This window comes from Trichosurus vulpecula, chromosome 4 (genome assembly GCF_011100635.1).
Source record: "Trichosurus vulpecula isolate mTriVul1 chromosome 4, mTriVul1.pri, whole genome shotgun sequence".
Taxonomy (NCBI): Eukaryota; Metazoa; Chordata; class Mammalia; order Diprotodontia; family Phalangeridae; genus Trichosurus; species Trichosurus vulpecula.
Window position 1 is genome coordinate 199,121,086 of NC_050576.1, and position 16,744 is coordinate 199,137,829.

General features: G+C 43.3%; 1 protein-coding gene across 8 annotated transcripts in view; it reads right to left on the minus strand.

Annotated features, from left to right (window-relative positions):
- Nucleotides 1-16,744, minus strand: part of LLGL2 (LLGL scribble cell polarity complex component 2) — a 69,093-nt gene that overhangs the window by 20,864 nt on the left and 31,485 nt on the right. For all 8 annotated transcript variants that reach the window (XM_036756390.1, XM_036756388.1, XM_036756391.1 and 5 more), the window contains exon 3: nt 1,022-1,119. In XM_036756390.1, the coding sequence (XP_036612285.1) occupies nt 1,022-1,119 (98 nt within the window). The remainder of the gene's footprint in view (nt 1-1,021; nt 1,120-16,744) is intronic.

Consider the following 16,744-nt stretch of genomic DNA (forward strand, 5'->3'; position numbering starts at 1 on the left):
GCTCTAAATGTATGACCCTACTCCTCATCTTCCCAAACCACCTACTCTTCACCCCCTCCCCCCACACTCGGGGGCTTGGGAGGAGCTAAACTCCTCACCTCTGAAGGCCCTGGGATCATTCAGCCTCCTTTTTTAGTCTGGTCATTTTCTAAGGTGCTGCAACTCCAACTTCCAGGCAGATGTCCAGGTACCATGGCTGGGAGCTGGGGCTCAGCCTCTCCATTGCAGCCTTGCTCCCCTGCCTCCTCCTGAAAGTATGATTTCCCCTCATAGCTTTGCAAACTCCTTCTAGGGCAGAGGCAACCTGGAGATTTTATATTTGTGCCATTAGCACATTGCTTAACACTTAGTAAAAGGACTTGCTTTTTCATCCATCTGGATTATTCCCAGGAGAGGTCTCAGGGGGAGAGGATTATTCCCAGGAGAGGTCTCAGAAAACAGGGGACCCTGCCCATTCCCCACCCCCATCCCTCTACCAGGGTACTCCACATCTGCACCCTTTGTTATCCCTCAGTAGGGATATAAAAAAAAAGGCAGTTTTTGCTGGTATTAAAGCCTCCTAGGAACTAAATAAAGTTAACCAAAGTTTAAAGTGCTAAGTAAGCACTTATCAATATTGTCAGTTGATTTGAATTCAATCTGTAGAATTCAACTCCCCCAGTGTGTAGTCTTGCCCCACCCCCCCATCAAAGGACAGCTTCCAGAGGACAGGGGAAGGCTCTGCTTTTGAATTTGTCTCCCTAGGGCTCAAACGAAAGACAAACAAGAGCTTTTTCACTTATTCGAAGGATCGGGTAGGGATAGGTAGGGTAAAATTGGAAGCTTAGAGGTCCGAGGGAGGAACACAGACATAGACCAAAGCCACTGCTTGTCAGTAACCCCCTCTCAGGTAACCTCCCCGACCTGAGACGGGCGGAAAAATCTGGGAGGAAAGGAGAGATGTCCAAAAGCCCTGTCCTTCCTCAGTAGGTCTTCTGGGAGCCTCTTTAGGGAAAGGGGGCCAGGGCAATGAAAAGGATACAGCTTGATGGCTCCAGACCGGGTCCCAATAGCCATGATCCGGAGGCAGGGGCTGTAGCCCAGGGCACTGGGCTGGTGGGGGAACCCATGTTCCACAGTCTGAAAAAGAGAGAGAACCCCACAGCCCCAAGTTAAGAAATCTGGCAACAGACAAAGAGAACTGCTCCATCTTCCTGCTTGGAACCTAGAGATCCCCAGGTCATGGCAGCAGTGATGGGCTTAGGCAGGCAGCACTGGGCTAATATTAGATGGCTCCATGGCTGGAATACTGGAAGTGGAGTCCAGAAGACCCGAGTTCCAATCTGCCTCAGGCTAGCTATGGGACATCCTGGGCAAGGCACCAAACCTGCCTAAGCCTCTCTTTTGTGGAAAACATAATAGCAACTACATCACTGGGCTGTGGTGAGGAACAAATGATTTAACTGGCAAAATGTAAGCCTTAAAGTATCAGATCAATGATAACTATCATGGTCATTATAATCTGATTCACTTCAATACAACAGGCTGTTATGGAGACAGGTGAAAAAGAGTATTAATGATAATTAGCATTTACAGAGCACTTTTAAGGCTTGGAAAACACTTTATAAATATTATTTCATTTAACCTTAACAATAATCCTGGGAGGTAGATGCTTTATTACCCTCATTTTAATAGATGAGGAAATAGAGACATAGAGAAGATAAGTGACTTGCTCAGGGTTACACTGCTGAGGCTAGATTTGAACTTAGGACTTCCTGACTGCTCAGGATAGTAATATAAAACTAATTAAAAAAAAAAAAAGAAACAACTCCACAAATGTTTCATCTAATATGGTATCAAAAAGTAAAGAACACACAAAAATCTATGAACTGACAGTTGAATAAAATCCACAGCTTATTACATAGATCCTTCTAGCATCAGTTACGTCTTGTCATTTGTTAGCTCAGTGTCTGGTACAGATGTTAGGAACTTGAATAGTCTTTAATGATAAGGCCAGCTTCAATCTTTGGCCTGGGGTCTAGACCATCTCATTTATGAATGTAAGCTACAGGGAGAGGGAGGTAGGAAAGAACATACAGAAGAACAAAATAAATATAAACATCGAATAATGAGTGGGGTGTGTGTCCTGAGTAGATAATTGGGAGGATAAAGAAAGGCCTCATTTAGGAAGTAGCACCTGAGAACCAGGGATTCCTAGAGGCAGAGGTGAGGAAGCTGAGTGTTCTGGGCAGGGGGACAGAAAGTGCAAAGGGACAGAGAGACCAGAGGGAAAACAGCACACACAGGAGGAGAAACAAGCTAGCCAGTCTGGCTGGATCATCGAATGTGTAAGAGGGAGGTAACAAAAGAAAAACAGGCTGGAGTCAAGATTCAGAAGGGCTTTAAATGCCCTTCTGAGATTTTATTATATTCTAGAGCAAGGATTCTTTTTTTCTGTTATGGACTCTTTTGGCTATCAGCTGAGTGCAATGTAGCCCTTCTCAGAAGAATGATTTTAAAAGCAAAAAAAAAAAAAATACATAGGATCACAAAGTAAGCCAATTATATTGAAATAGTTATCTATCTAACTGTTTATCTATCTATCTATCTATCTATCTATCCATCCATCCATCCATCCATCTTAAAAAAAGTTCCTGGACTCCAAAGGCTAATGACTCCTTATGAGAACCAAAGGAACCACTGACACTTTTTGTGCATGGAATTGACATGATCAGACCTGGCAGCAACTTGCTGGCTATGGAGAGGATGGATTGGACAGGGGGGAGGATGCAGTCAGGGAAGTTTTCTAATGTAGACGCTACCTGGGCTCTCTGCTTCCATACATAGCCAGCACACCTTTTACAAAAACCACATTGAGCTCAACAGAGAAGTAGAGTTAGAGTTGGAATTTTTTTTTTTAAAGAAATCAAGTTTCTGGGAAATGAAAATCAGAATAAGTGAGAAATAGGCACCCATCACTCCACTCTCCAAGTACCATATCCTGTCTTTCCTGGCACAGAGATCGCCTACTTACCTGTTAAATTATGGTACAATGGTTGATAATGCTAGAAGGGACTATGGTTGAGGAGTCTTTGATTAGAGGTGTCCGGAGAGCAGGAGACCGTATTTATTGGCACTGTCTCTCTCTCTCTTTCCAGTGCTTGTGACATCTTTTGGATGATGATGAATTTAAAAGATAAAGAGTCAGGTCAGCACCTCATCACCAACACCTACGGTGCCCTTGGTTTATGGGTTGTGAAAGAATATTTGTGCTGGATTTGGAAACAAAGGTCTTGGATTCAAGTTCTGAATGGACTGCTTCCTTTCTGTGTGACCTTGGAAAACTCACTTCCTTTCTTCTAGAACTCTGTGTCCTAATCTATAAAAATGAGGGGGTTGGGCTTCGTGATCTCTCTAAGGTCCCTTCCAGCTCTAAATCCAATAACCCTACCACTCCCTATGCTGGCTAGGGAGAAATGTCACTACAGGCAATAGAACAGGGCAAGTCAACAAGCATTTATTAAGCTCCTACTATGTGCCAGCAACAAGCATTTAATAAGTTCCTACTATGTAGCAGGCAAGAACCATTTATTAAGCTCCTACTATGTGTACTGAGGATATAAAGAAAGGCAAAAAAGACAGTTCTCAGCTCTCATGGAGCTGAGTCCAAGAAGTTATTTTCCCTACACTCAAGGCTTTAGTTTATCAGTAAAATTAAGGGATCAATCCACAAGCATGGAGGGGGGGGTCTTTCTTTTGTCATTCATGCAATAAACACTTATGAAGTGATAGTCCCTACCCTTGTTGAGGGAATTACATTCTACAGTCAGAATTTCCGGACCAGAACTCGTAAAAGAATAAATTCAAATTTACTATTCATTATGTTAAAAAAAAAACACCCCAGCAACCCCTAAACTCAGTATTTGTCCTAAAACTATTCCTTTGAAGTAGATTCAAAGAGATATCCCAGCCAGCCAGGCCTGTAATCCCTGCTACCTGGGAAGCTGAAGGCAGTAAATCTCTGGCACTGGGGAGATTCTCAATTGTAGTGGTCTAAGCCAACTGGGCGTCTGCACTGTTGGGCTTTAATATGGTGAGCCTCCAACGGGGGCCACCAGGTTGCCTAATCCTTCTTCTCCCTTCCCCCTCAATGATCTCCAAAATCCCAGGAATACGTGAGAATGCTGGGGCCAGACAAATGATGCAAGATTTTAAAACAAAACACCAACATTTAGCCTTTCCTGTTGGATTTAGGCAGACACATTTGGGGGTATAGGGGTAATCTAACCTCTTGAGGATAGGGACTATCATCTTTACATTTTTGCATCCTTAGTGCCTGGCACTGCAGGCACTTAACTTTTTAAAGAAGCTGAATGCCTAAAGTTTACATACACCCAGACACTCCTCTCAACCTTGTCTGATCTCAGTAGCAGAAGGTGCCAGGTTGTCAACTCAGGAAACTTGTAGTTCTGTCTTTCTCCCTTAGAAAGTGGCAAGCTCTGAGGTGGTTTAGTTGGAGAAGCCCCTATGCCAGGAGTGCAGAAAGAATTCTCCATCAAGGTCTACTTAGAAGTGACAGCTGAGAGAATCAATAGTAGGTGCCCAACCGTAGGACAAGACAAATGTGAAAGAGAGAAGAGGTGAAGGAGGAATGGGAGGCCATCTACTATTTCCCCAACTCCAGTTATTTAAAAAATGCCAAGCCTGGAAAAGCCCTGATTAGATAGTCAGTTTGAGGAATGTAAACATCCTCCCCCTTCCCACCCCATACTCAATGGGAGGGCACCACAGTCAGCGTGAGGGAGAAGGGGGAGGGAGACCAAGTCATTGCAGAACTACCAGATCTCATATTCCACACACTGAATGGGGGAGGGCTCTGAAAATGGCAGCAGTGGGGGAAAACCTGCCCAAAGTGTCAGGGAGCATGAGAAAGAGCAGCCAGGCTCAGAAAACTGGGTTTCATGGAATACCAAAGCATGCAGGGAATCTCAGAAGACTAGATCCAGGATCTTAGGTTTGGAGGTAGAAAGGATCTCAGAGGTCATGCAGTCCAATGTTTTTCATTTTATAGAGGAAACAGGGGCCCACAAAGGTGATGTGACCAGTCCAAGGTCACACACAGAGTAAAGACTGGAGCCAGTATCTGCACTGAGGTTCTCTGATATATTAAAGCCAGCAACCTTTCCACTATCCCATGTCAGAGAAGAGTTCTCAGAGGGCACAGTGGAAAAGGAGGAGGGGAGAAGAGGACAGCAAGTTGGGAAGAGCTGGAGTTGTTTATTATCTTACACAAGGTAGGTACCTAGACCAGGTAACTCCCTTAAGGACAGGACAGCGTAGTCTTCCCTTTTTTCAGTGAGAGAAGGACTCTAGGTGGGAGAAGGAGATGCTGCCCAGAGGAAGAATCATCTTACATAGCGCTTACGATGTGCCAGGCACTGCGCTAAGCATTTTATGGTTTTACGTCCTTTTATCCTCACAGCAACCCAAGGAGGTAGGTGCTATTATTTATCCCCATTTTACAGGAGGAAACTGAGGCAAACAGGGTTAAGTGACTTGCTCAGGGTTACACAGCTAGTAAGTGTCTGAAGCTGGATTTGAACCCCGGTTTTGGTTTTCCTGACTCCAGGCCCGTTACTTTATCTACTGCACTACCCAGCCAGCTTGGGATATCAACATCTGGGGCATAACCCTGCTTACCCCATACTAGTCTAGTCTGGGCTCTCTTTAATTTGAAAATATTTTGAATGGTGCTACTGTAAAGGAAAATAACCCACATACAAAGACAGAATACCCTTGGTTGGGCAAGGATGACAGAATTATAAAAGAGTCAAAAGGTGTTGATTAGAGGTGAAAAATCCTGATTGGTGAGTTTCTCTCCTGAAGCCCCATCTGAGGAAGTGTTGTCATTGTTGTGCAGTCATTTCAGTCATGTCCGACTCTGTTACCCTATTTGGCAAGGATATGGAGTGGTTTGCCATCTTCTTCTCCAGTTCATTTTTACAGATGATGAAACTGAGGCAAACAGGGTTAAATTACTTGTCCAGGGTCACACAGCAAGGTAATCAAGTCAAATTTGAACTAAGGTCTTCCTGACTCCACTCTCAGTGCCCTATCCACTGTACCATGTAGTTGCCCTAAATTTAATGTGAGGAAGTACCTCACTTTTAACCCAAACCCAGTTCCTTACTCTCGGGGCTACTTTCCCACCTGTTCTCTCCCAACAAATTTCAGCTCCCTTTTATGTGCAGTCATCTTCAATGAGAATGTAAGCTCCACAAGGGAGGGCAGGGACTATCTTTATTTTTGCAGTATTTACATACCCAGCCCAGTAAAAATAGTGCTCTATCTAGTTTTAAAAAGGAGAACCTAGAATAGGCTCCTAGAGTGAGATAGTGGAAAGAGCATAGCATTTGAAATCTGAAGACAGATAACAGCTGCCTGGTTCAAATAACAAACTACCTGTGTGACCTTGGTCATAGTACTTCCTTTTTCAGGACTTAGTCTATCTTTAAAATGGGGATGGGGGAAGGGAGGGGTTAGATTAAATGATCCCAAAGGTTCCTTCCAACTCTGAATTTTATTATCCTCCCTCCATTCCCACCCCTCACCCCCGCCCCCCAGCAATCCTTCATATAGCTGGGGAAAAAAAAATCACCTTCCTTATTATAAACAGAGCTCAATAACACTCCCCTTCCCAGAATTTTTAGCGGCAGTATATGTTCTTTGGAGGCTTGTCAGAAGATCATTAGGTCATTGTAGCCAGCTGAGGTCCATTTGGATAAAAAGTTAATTTGTTGCTAAACTGCCTATAGCAAAGGCTTAAGTTGGTGACTTGCAACAATATATCCATTACCCCCACCCTTCAGCACCACAAGCTTCTACTGAAGGCACTCTGCCTAGCGGGAGGATCCGGGGTGGCAGCAGCAGGGTAGGCTGCCAATTTCTCCCTGCAAGGGTGGCAGTGAGGATAACTGCAGTCTGAGGGAAGGACCAAGCCATTCAGGGAGTAAGATGTCAAACTGGAAATGGGAATGGCTATATCAAAAGCAGGCAGTGGCTGCAAGTCAGGGAAGTAGCAAGGTCAAGAAAGCAAGGACAGCTGTAAAACCAAAGAAGCAGCAGCATATACATAGCTCAGGATGGGGACTGCTGAACAAGACTGAGGAAGGGTAATAATCAGCAAGCATTTATTAATCACCTTTTATGTACCAGTTGTGTTAGGTCCTGGGGATACAAAGACAGAAGAAGTGAGACAAATCGAAGCCTTCAAAGAACTTACGTACTGCTGGAGAAACAAGATGTAGGGTAGTAAAGGTATATACAAAATTAGGAAAGGCTTCACACACAAAGTGGTGCTTGTGCTGAGCCTAGAAAAAAGACAAGGGATTCCAGGAGGTAAAGGCGAGGAGAGAGTGCATTCCAGGCAGGGGAGGCAGCCAATGCAGAAGCCTAGAGGTAGGAGATGGAGGTTTGTGTATGAGAAACAGGAGAGAAGGCCAGTTTGACTGGACTGAGGAGTGAGTAAATGGGAGAAATATGAAATAAAGCTACATGGGTGGGGTGGGACCGGGTTGTGAATGGCTTTAAAAATGACAATCAGAGGAGGCGGAAACCTATGAAGAAGAGCTGAACAAATGGAAAAATTATTCCAAAAGAATGGTTGGCCCTAAAACAAAAGTAGAAAATCACCAAAGGGAACGGATTTCAGTGTTCTGGTTAACTCTACAAGTGATTTCTCACAGTTTCAGGTTTGTAGAGGAAAAAAAGAGTGGACTATGATGGAAGCTTCCTGTTCTAAACAGATTTCATCCCTTTATATAGACTGTGAGTCACTTGGTCTGAGCCCTTCCGGAACTGTCTATCGTTCTGGGAAAATGTAGCTGCTAAGCTCTAGTCTGGGCTATAACCTCTCCAGATCTCCCCCAGATGAAACCAAAGAAAATGAATGGCATACAGTAGGCATTTAATAAATACAGGTTGATTGACTGTTGACTAACAAAAGCAAGGTATGATTGGGGTCTGCATGCATTTGGGAAATATAAATTGTGAATGCAGGAGACACACACACACACACACACACACACACACACACACACACACACTCTTTTTTTAAATTTAATATACGGCTCGACAATCACTCAGGCTACATGTCAGATTCCAGATACACTGATGAAGATGGGGAGGTCCCACAAGTAGAAGGACTGACTCTAGTCTCCCTCACGTGGCCATGTTCTCAGCACGTTTCAGTCTGTGGCTAGCATGTGAAGTGCTAAACCAAGCAAAGATCATGGAGCGCATTCAATCATATTACTTTCACCCCGAAATACAAATTATCTGAAAAACATCTCATTAGAGCATGCTTATTTTGGGGCGTGGTAGCATATTTTTTAAAATCTCTCATGGTGGCAGCCAGGTGGTACAGTGAATGGGATACTGGGCCTGGAGTCGGGAAGACCTGAATTCGAATTCAGCACCAGACACGTACTAGCTACATGACCCTGGGCAAGTCACTTCCCCTGTTTCCTCAATTGAATAATGAGAATAATAATAGCATCTACATTGCAAGGCTGTTGTGAGGATCGAATGAAATATTTGTAAAGCACTTAGCACTTAGCACAGTCGCCCGGCATACAGTAGACACTACATAAATGCTAGCAATGATGATCATGACAGAGTGCTGGCTGGCCTTGGAAACAAGAAGATCTGAGTTCAAATCCTGCCCCACTCACTAAAGCCAAACTAGAGAATTGCTCCGGGTCATTCTGCCCTCTCTTACCTTCCAGCATTTGCATTTTCCATGCCACGAATTCACTCCTTTCATATCCCTTTTGAAATCCTTCTTTCCTCCAAAGCCCAGCTCATGCGCCACCTTTTCCAGGAAGCCTTCCCCGATCCTTCCCCAAGCTGAAAATGAGCCTTGATGCCTCAAATTTTCTGGGAGCATTCCACTTCTGGGTCTTTACCTCCCCAGTAGCATACATATTTGTATGCTGGTCATAGTCACCCTGCCCTCTCCCCCCCCACCCCACCTTCCCCTTTAATTCTAAAGTCCTTCACAGCAGGAACAGGGTTATTTTCCTTCTGTGTACCATCTCCAGCACTGCTTTGTAGTTTTTTTTCCCCCAGGTGTGGATATGTAATTTCAGGGGTATAGGGAACTCCTAGCGGACAAATTCTCCCCACTGGTGAAGAACAACGACTTGGCTTTAAAACATTAATTACAGTGAAGGGGATAATTGACTTTCCTGGATTATACAGCTAGTAGGCATCAGAGGCAGAGCCTAAACTCAGGTCTGCCCATGTCCAAGGTCAGCCCTCTACCACCACACAAAAATGGTAGGTACTAAAGGCAGCTTGGTGGCCTAGTAGACAAGAGGTTTACCTCGGAGACAAGAACACCCAAGTTTATTCCTTGTTGCTTCTTTCACTATCATTTTCTATGTTGTTAGTTTGGTTTGTTACTTTAAAACAGACAGGAGAGCCTGTGAACTGGGAGCCAGTGAACTTAGACACTCACTGCATCACCTGGGGAAAGTCACTTAATTTTTTTGTGCCTCAGTTTCCTCATCTTGAAAATGAGATGGTTGGACTTGATGGTTCTAAGGTCCTTCTGGATCTGAATTTATGATCGTATTTAACACTTGTATTGAGAACAAGGGAAAGGATCCCAGAAAAGAGAAGGCACGTAATGCTGCTCATAAGAGGATGGACTCTTAGAAACCAGTTAATGCAATCTCTTCACTTTATGAATGATAAGATGAGGAAGGGCTGAATACAAGATCCAGGATGGCAGCCCTCAAGTACAAGAGTTAATGACTATCTTTAGAGAGGGCTGGGCCAAAAGACAAGACGCAGGCATAGGAAAAAAGTGAGAAACTAGGATTTCTAATGCGGAAGACAACAACAAGGAAATACCAGCTGAGTTGGAAATGGGGTCCAATGAGAAATGTAGTATTACTTCAGGAACTATAATGGAGACTAACAGCAGCAATAAACAGCCCATTACTATAGAAACAGCCAGAGGAAGCAAAATCCCAAAAGTCAAGCCATTAATTTGAGGTACTGAGGTTTAAAGAGCATTAGTTGGAAGTAACACCAAGTCAGAAGGCTCTTTCCCATCCTATCCCACTCATACCCCATCCCCAACCTTTTTACCAATGTCCCTTTCCCCTTTAACCCTCCTGGCCTGATGCTGACCTCCCCTTCACCATAATCCTCACCTCTATTGGAAGGAACTCAGAATCCCTACACTCTGACCTTCAGGCCTACTCCCCAAAGGGTCCAGTGGGTCAGTCTCCTCCAGGTTCCTGGGTGTGTGGGGATAGATAGGTTGACATACCCTAAGAACTCCTTTCCATTCATCCTATACCTGAACCTTCCTATGTACTATCATCAGTGTGGGCTCTCTAAGATCCACCATGATCTTCCCTTTCTATTTGTATTTGCAGTGCTTGGCACATAGTAAGCATTTTAAACTTTCTTATTCATTGATTCATTCATTTGGAGATAAAAATCTTGGGGAGATCTGAAAGAAAGGCACAGAAAGGGCTTAATTCTTCTTGAAATGGAAATTCCTAGGTCCCTTAGCTCAGATGCCGTCTCCTATACCTATACGGGCTCTTTACTCATCTCCTAACAAGGTGATGGTGTTTCCACTCCCAATTAAAAAACTTATTTATTTATCTGTAAGCTTGCTTCTCTCTTCCTCCCTGTAAGTTCCTTAAGGGTATCTTCAGAATCTAGCACAATGCCTTGTAAGTGCTCAAAAAAGGTTTGTTGAGCTCATAGGTTATGAACAAAGCATTCTCAAAGAATTGCAAAGTATTCACAACTGCATGAAAGAAGGCTCCGAATCACTAATAATGAGAGAAATGCCAATCAAAACAACCCTGAGGTTTCATTTCACAATGTGAAAATTGGCAAAAATGACAAACGGTCGATGTGGAAGGGATTGTGGGATGATAGGCACATTAATACATTGTTGGTGGAGCTGTGAACTGGTAGACCTGTTACAGAAAGAAATTTTTGAATTATGCAAATAGTGACTAAAATGCCCCAAATTTTTGACCCAAAGACTTTATAACTGGGCTTAAGGAAGCCACTGATTAAAAAAAGTCTCCATATACACCAAAATATTTATAGCAGCACTTTCTGTGACAGCAAAGAATTGGAAATAAAGTAGAACCCTATAGAGTGTGGAATGGCTAAGCTAAGTGTGATACGTGAATATAATGGGCCATGACTATATTGTAAGAAAGAATGTGTGTGGGGCAGCTAGGTGGCACAGTGAGTAGAGCACTGGTAGAGCACCAACCCTGGAGTCAGGAGGACCTGAGTTCAAATCCGACCTCAGACACTTGACACACTTACTAGCTGTGTGACCTTGGGCAAGTCACTCAACCCAATTGCCTTGCCTTTCCCTCTCCAAAAAAAATAAAAAAAAGGAAGAATGTGTGTGTGAATACAAAGGAACATGGAAAAATCTACGTGAACTGATCCAGAATGAAGTAAGCAGAGCCAAGAAAGCATACATAGTAATGACATTGTTATGTAAACAGAAAGAACAACCTCATGTTGAATGCAGCAATATTACAAAGATAATAATTATAACCACTATAGATTATAAGTTATAATTATCAATATATTATATAATAGCAATATGTTAACATGAAGTAAATGCTAATATATGATTAAATTATATATTACAAATTATAATTATATATGATAAATTATTATATATTATAAATCCCATAAAGATCCAGTAAGACTTGAATGAAGAAATATGACAGGATGCTCTTAATCCACCCTTTCACGGATGTGGGAGATGCATATTCTTTTCTTACACACTGCACAGATTTCTGGACTTTTTCAATGAACTGATTAATTGTGCTGATTTTTTTCCTTTTTTAAAAAATATTATTTGTTATGTAGGATAGGAGAGGAAGGGTTATTTGGGGAAACTATGATGATATAAAAAGCAAAAGATATCAGTAAAAACTTATTTTATAAAGTTTGCTAAATTGAATTACATGTATACAAACCTGAATAACATTTAATCTAATGGTATGTGGTTCATTTACCCCATACTCTCACACCACTTTGGGGTAAGGTGAGGTTTGGTTGGATACCTCAGCTATGTGTCCTACACTTGGTCAGACAGGGGATGGAGAGGGAGACAAGGGTGTCACCAGAGGAGCCAAGGAAATTGGGAAAGGCTGAGATCCAGGGACATTGTCCAAGTATGATGGAAAGAATGCTGGCTTTAGAGGAAGTACAATCAGATTGGAATCTAGCTCCCTTCTAGCTTTAAATTCTGTGATCTTGTCAGTTATAAATGGGGAACGGGGGTAGTCTATATAGGACTACTATGCTATAGTCGGTCAATTAATTAGCATTTATTAGGCACCTGCTATGCATCAGGCACTTGTGTATCATTACCTTTTCCTGTATGAAATGAGGTACAAGGCCCTGCAAATGGTACCTGGGCCAGGAGAAGAGCACAGGGGCCAAGGGCTCTAGGGACTGCAAGTCCAAAGTTCAACAGTCAATCCTTTCTGTGTCATTCCCTCTATGATTCAAGGTCCCTGACAATAACATCCCCCAGGCTAACCTACAAATTTAACAAAAGCTGGTCAACGAGTGGGCCAGATATCTCAGCTACTTCATTCAACTTGGCTCTCTTGCCAGGCCAGAACAATCCCAGATCTCAGGTGTCCAGCCTGAGATGGCAGGTTGTCTGGCTATGACTATGACAGATACGGCTGCCTGAGACGATATTGCTGTCTGGTGGCAGCAATGGCTCGGTTCTCTGGTTTCCTAGCTTCCTATTAAAAGAGTCCATTGTTCTGCCTTCCTTAAAGGTTACCTGTGCCAAGTAGCAGGATGCGGGTTGTTCTCAGCTGCTGGGAGATGTCAATGTTGCCACTCTTAGGGGAAGCGGCTATTCCATGAAAAATGAACAGCTGACTGGGAAGGAGGAGATGGTATGTTGAAGACAGGATAAAACAGCTTACAGTACTCCCATTTCATAGCTAGAAATAGACCCCATCCTGCTACTTGGCACAGGTAACCTTTAGGGAAGGCAGAGAGAACAGAGAACAATGGACTCTTTAATAGGGGGTTAGGAAACCAGAGACCTGATCTATAGCAGGAGCCAGACTACAATGTCACCCTCTTTCTAGAGAAAGTACTGTTTCGTTCTCCTCCTCAGGAGGCTACTATGGGCCCCCAAATCCATTTCAGCTTACCAGGAACCAGAGAGGTCTCCATCCTGTTAAAATGGCTGTACCTCCAAACCTGCCCCCGTGCCTTTGAGGGGGACAGCATATGAGGAGCAATGGAAGCAATAAAATTTGGAGCCAGACAAGGAAGGGTCCCTGTCCTGGCTTCATCACTTGTTTGCTAGCTGAATGACCATACGCAAGTTACTTTCTGTGCCTAAAATTTCTCATTTATAAAACAAGGATGATAATGACAATCGCTCAACTTTACATAGAGACTTATACACATGTTACTGTGTTTGGTCCTCATAAAAACCTTGTCAAGTGGGTGCTACCATTGTCTCCATTTTACAGGCAAGGAAACTGAGGCAGACAGGTTAGGTACGACTTTGCCCCCTGTCACATAGCTAGGAAGTGTACAAGGCAGGATCTGAAGTCTTCCTGAATCCAAGTCCCAAACTCTATCCAAGGTGTCACCTAGATGCCTATGCAGGGTTATGAAGGGTTTTCAAGGGCAGAGGAGCTTTGTGTTTTATTCTAGAGGCACTGGGGAATTAATGAAGTTTCTAGGCAGAGAAAGGATGTGGCCAGACCTGTGAACTTAGGAATATTGATCTACTAGTCTTGGAGGAGGTTGGGAAGGGGAGAAGCTGGAGGCAGAGAAACCAATTAGTCTATGCACTGTGCCAATACTTACGATACCTCCCAGGGTGTGTGCTCTGTAACTGTGACATACTGTGCAAAATATGAATAGCTACTACCATTATGATTTGAGAGCTTCTTTTCAAAGGTTGGAAGAGAATAGCAAGCAGGAGCCTGAAACCCAGCCCAGGGGCCTGGCCTCCTGGGGATGAGCCTGGTTTGGAGAGCTGAGGTTTTCTTTCTCTGGTCCTGGGTGTGGTTCAGATCAGGTTCCAAGCTGGCTGCAACCTGGCTCCTTGTTTCTCCTGTTGTCACCTCCCACTCGCCCATGCGGGGTAGACAGGCCCCTCCAAAAAGAAACCGAACGCCCTGTAAGCAGGGACAGGCCCATCTCCTTCAGGGCTTTTGCCCCAAAGCCAGAAAAAAAAAAAGTCCAAAAGCCTACCCACCCATTGTACAGAAATAGCACAGGCTGTATGACAAGCAGGTTCACCTGTCATCTTATCAGCCACAGCCAGTCCAGACATGCTTTCAGTTTCACCAAGGGAGCTAGGCAGACACCGGAGGGAGAGCTCAGGGAGGCGATTCTTCTGACTTTAGGGGTGACCTCAGAACAATTCCTCTCTACATTCACTGGCTCCCAGGGGGCTCCCCCTGCCCAGAAGATGATGCAAATAGATCAAGCTAACAACAAAGAAAAAAAGGATAGAAGAAGCAACAAGAGACAAACACCAATAGGAGCTTAATAAATAATGCTTTTTGCCTGAGTGACTATGGCTCCTTTTTAGACTAGAGAGATATACTAAGATAAAAATTTGGATCTTAAGTACCAAATTCCATTTATAACTGATAGTGAAGATAAGAAATTTGGGAGAGGGAAGTTGGGTCTGGCCCTGTGACTTCAATAGCAGTAATACCTTACATTTTGTGTTTTATCATATCAAGTGTTTTACACATCTTCTCTCATTTGATCTTCTCAACAATCTCGAAAGGCGGGTAGGGCAGTTATCATACCCATTTTAGAGCTGGAAACACTGAGGCTTTTCAAGGTTAAGTGATTTGTCCACAGCCACAGTTATTGACTCTGAATCCAATGCTTGTAACCAGAGAGAGTCTTCATGACTGATTAGATAAACCTATCAACAGGGCAGTCAATACAGGGGCTTCCTTTTTGCTAATAGGGATAGAACAACTCCTCTACAACAGACCAGGGACATCCTCAGGAGGAATGCCACTGTTACTACTGTAGGAAATTGTGGACATGGCAATCAGGAGCCGTAGGTTCAAAAACCAATTCTACCCCAACTATCTGTGTAAAAGTATTTAACTCTCTCTGTTTCCTAGCCTGAAAAAACGGGGATACTTGAACAATGTATCCCATAGGGTTGTTCTAAGGAAACCACTTTGTTTAGCCTACAGTGCTAGAGAAATGTTTGGTGGGCCCCCAATAGACATTTATGAAGATATTGACCAGTCAGGTACAGATGGACTGCATAACCGGAGAGACGGCCTGTATCAATGAGATCGCAAGTCCGTTGGAATATTATTATAAGCAATAAGTAGGAGGTATTCAGCAGACCTGGGGGCAAGGGGGGCAGGAAGATAAATGCCATATTTCCCTGTGGGAAGAATGGGGAGAGGAGAGCAATTTGGCCCATTACAGTTAAGATGGTAGATAAGCTTTATACTCCTAGAAGGCAAGGACTAAGGGAATATGGCTTGGCCTATAAAATGACCAGCATATGACTATATGCAGACGTATTTAATAAAGGCTTTCTGAGGATATGAGGAAACTAGAAGTCTGCCAAGTCTTTGGGGGTGGGGTGCATTGAACTTGGAATTAGAAGACTTGTCCCAATTCTCTCACTAACTTGAGTTACCTTGGGGAAATCACTTGTTTCTTTGAGCCTCCATTTTCTCATCTGTAAAACAGGGTAATAATACCTGTCCGGCCAACCTCTCGGGGCTTTGGTGAGGATCAAATGATATAATGGATGTGAAAATGTTGTAAAGTACAAGTCAATGAGGAAATAAAAGTTATTATTAAGGGATGGGGTAGAAGCTAAACCCATGATTTATTTCATTGGCAGAGGGAACTCAGAGGGGCAAGAAAATTTCCTTCAGTCAAAGCAGGTCAGCACCTTCTCTACAATTTCTAGTCTTAGAGAGTCACGTAGAGGTCTGAAGGTTAAGTGACTTGCTTTGGGTCACACAGCTAGTTAAGGTCTTCCTGGCTCTAATCCATTTCATCACCAGCCACTCAAATTATTATTATACTATTATAATATACAGATGACACATCTATACTACATATCTATATTATTATAACATATGGATATAATATCTATATTATCAATATATAAAATCTATATTATTATGTCTACAACAAAATCCCTCAGCTACCACAATGTCACAGGAAACAGAGTTTAGTTACTAATAGTAACTGAAATTTATTATAGGACTTTAAGGTTTGCAGAAGTTTTGCTTCACCCCCTATAGCCAGTCAGGCCCTAAGACTCCACTTATCCCTGCACTGATCTCGACTGGGCAAAACTAGTTGTGCTCCTCTGCCCCTTAGAGCACCCCATCCCCATTTTCCATTACTTGCCCAGGGATTGACACCCAAATCAACACGGTCATGCATGCCCTTCATAGCAGTAATCTACTGCCCTAAAAAAATGTGGCCACTACTCTCTGGACTCCTTCATACTCTCCCATGTCATCTCTCCGATATCACTGCATTCAGCCCTAACATCACACTTATCTTCTGCAATCCCCATTCTACTGTTAACTGCCCTTCTTATTAGACCTTTGTCCTTCCCAGAAATTACTTCATGTATTTCATATTTAAATGTACCTGGTGAATTTTGTGTGGTGCACCCCTCCCCCATGAGAATATA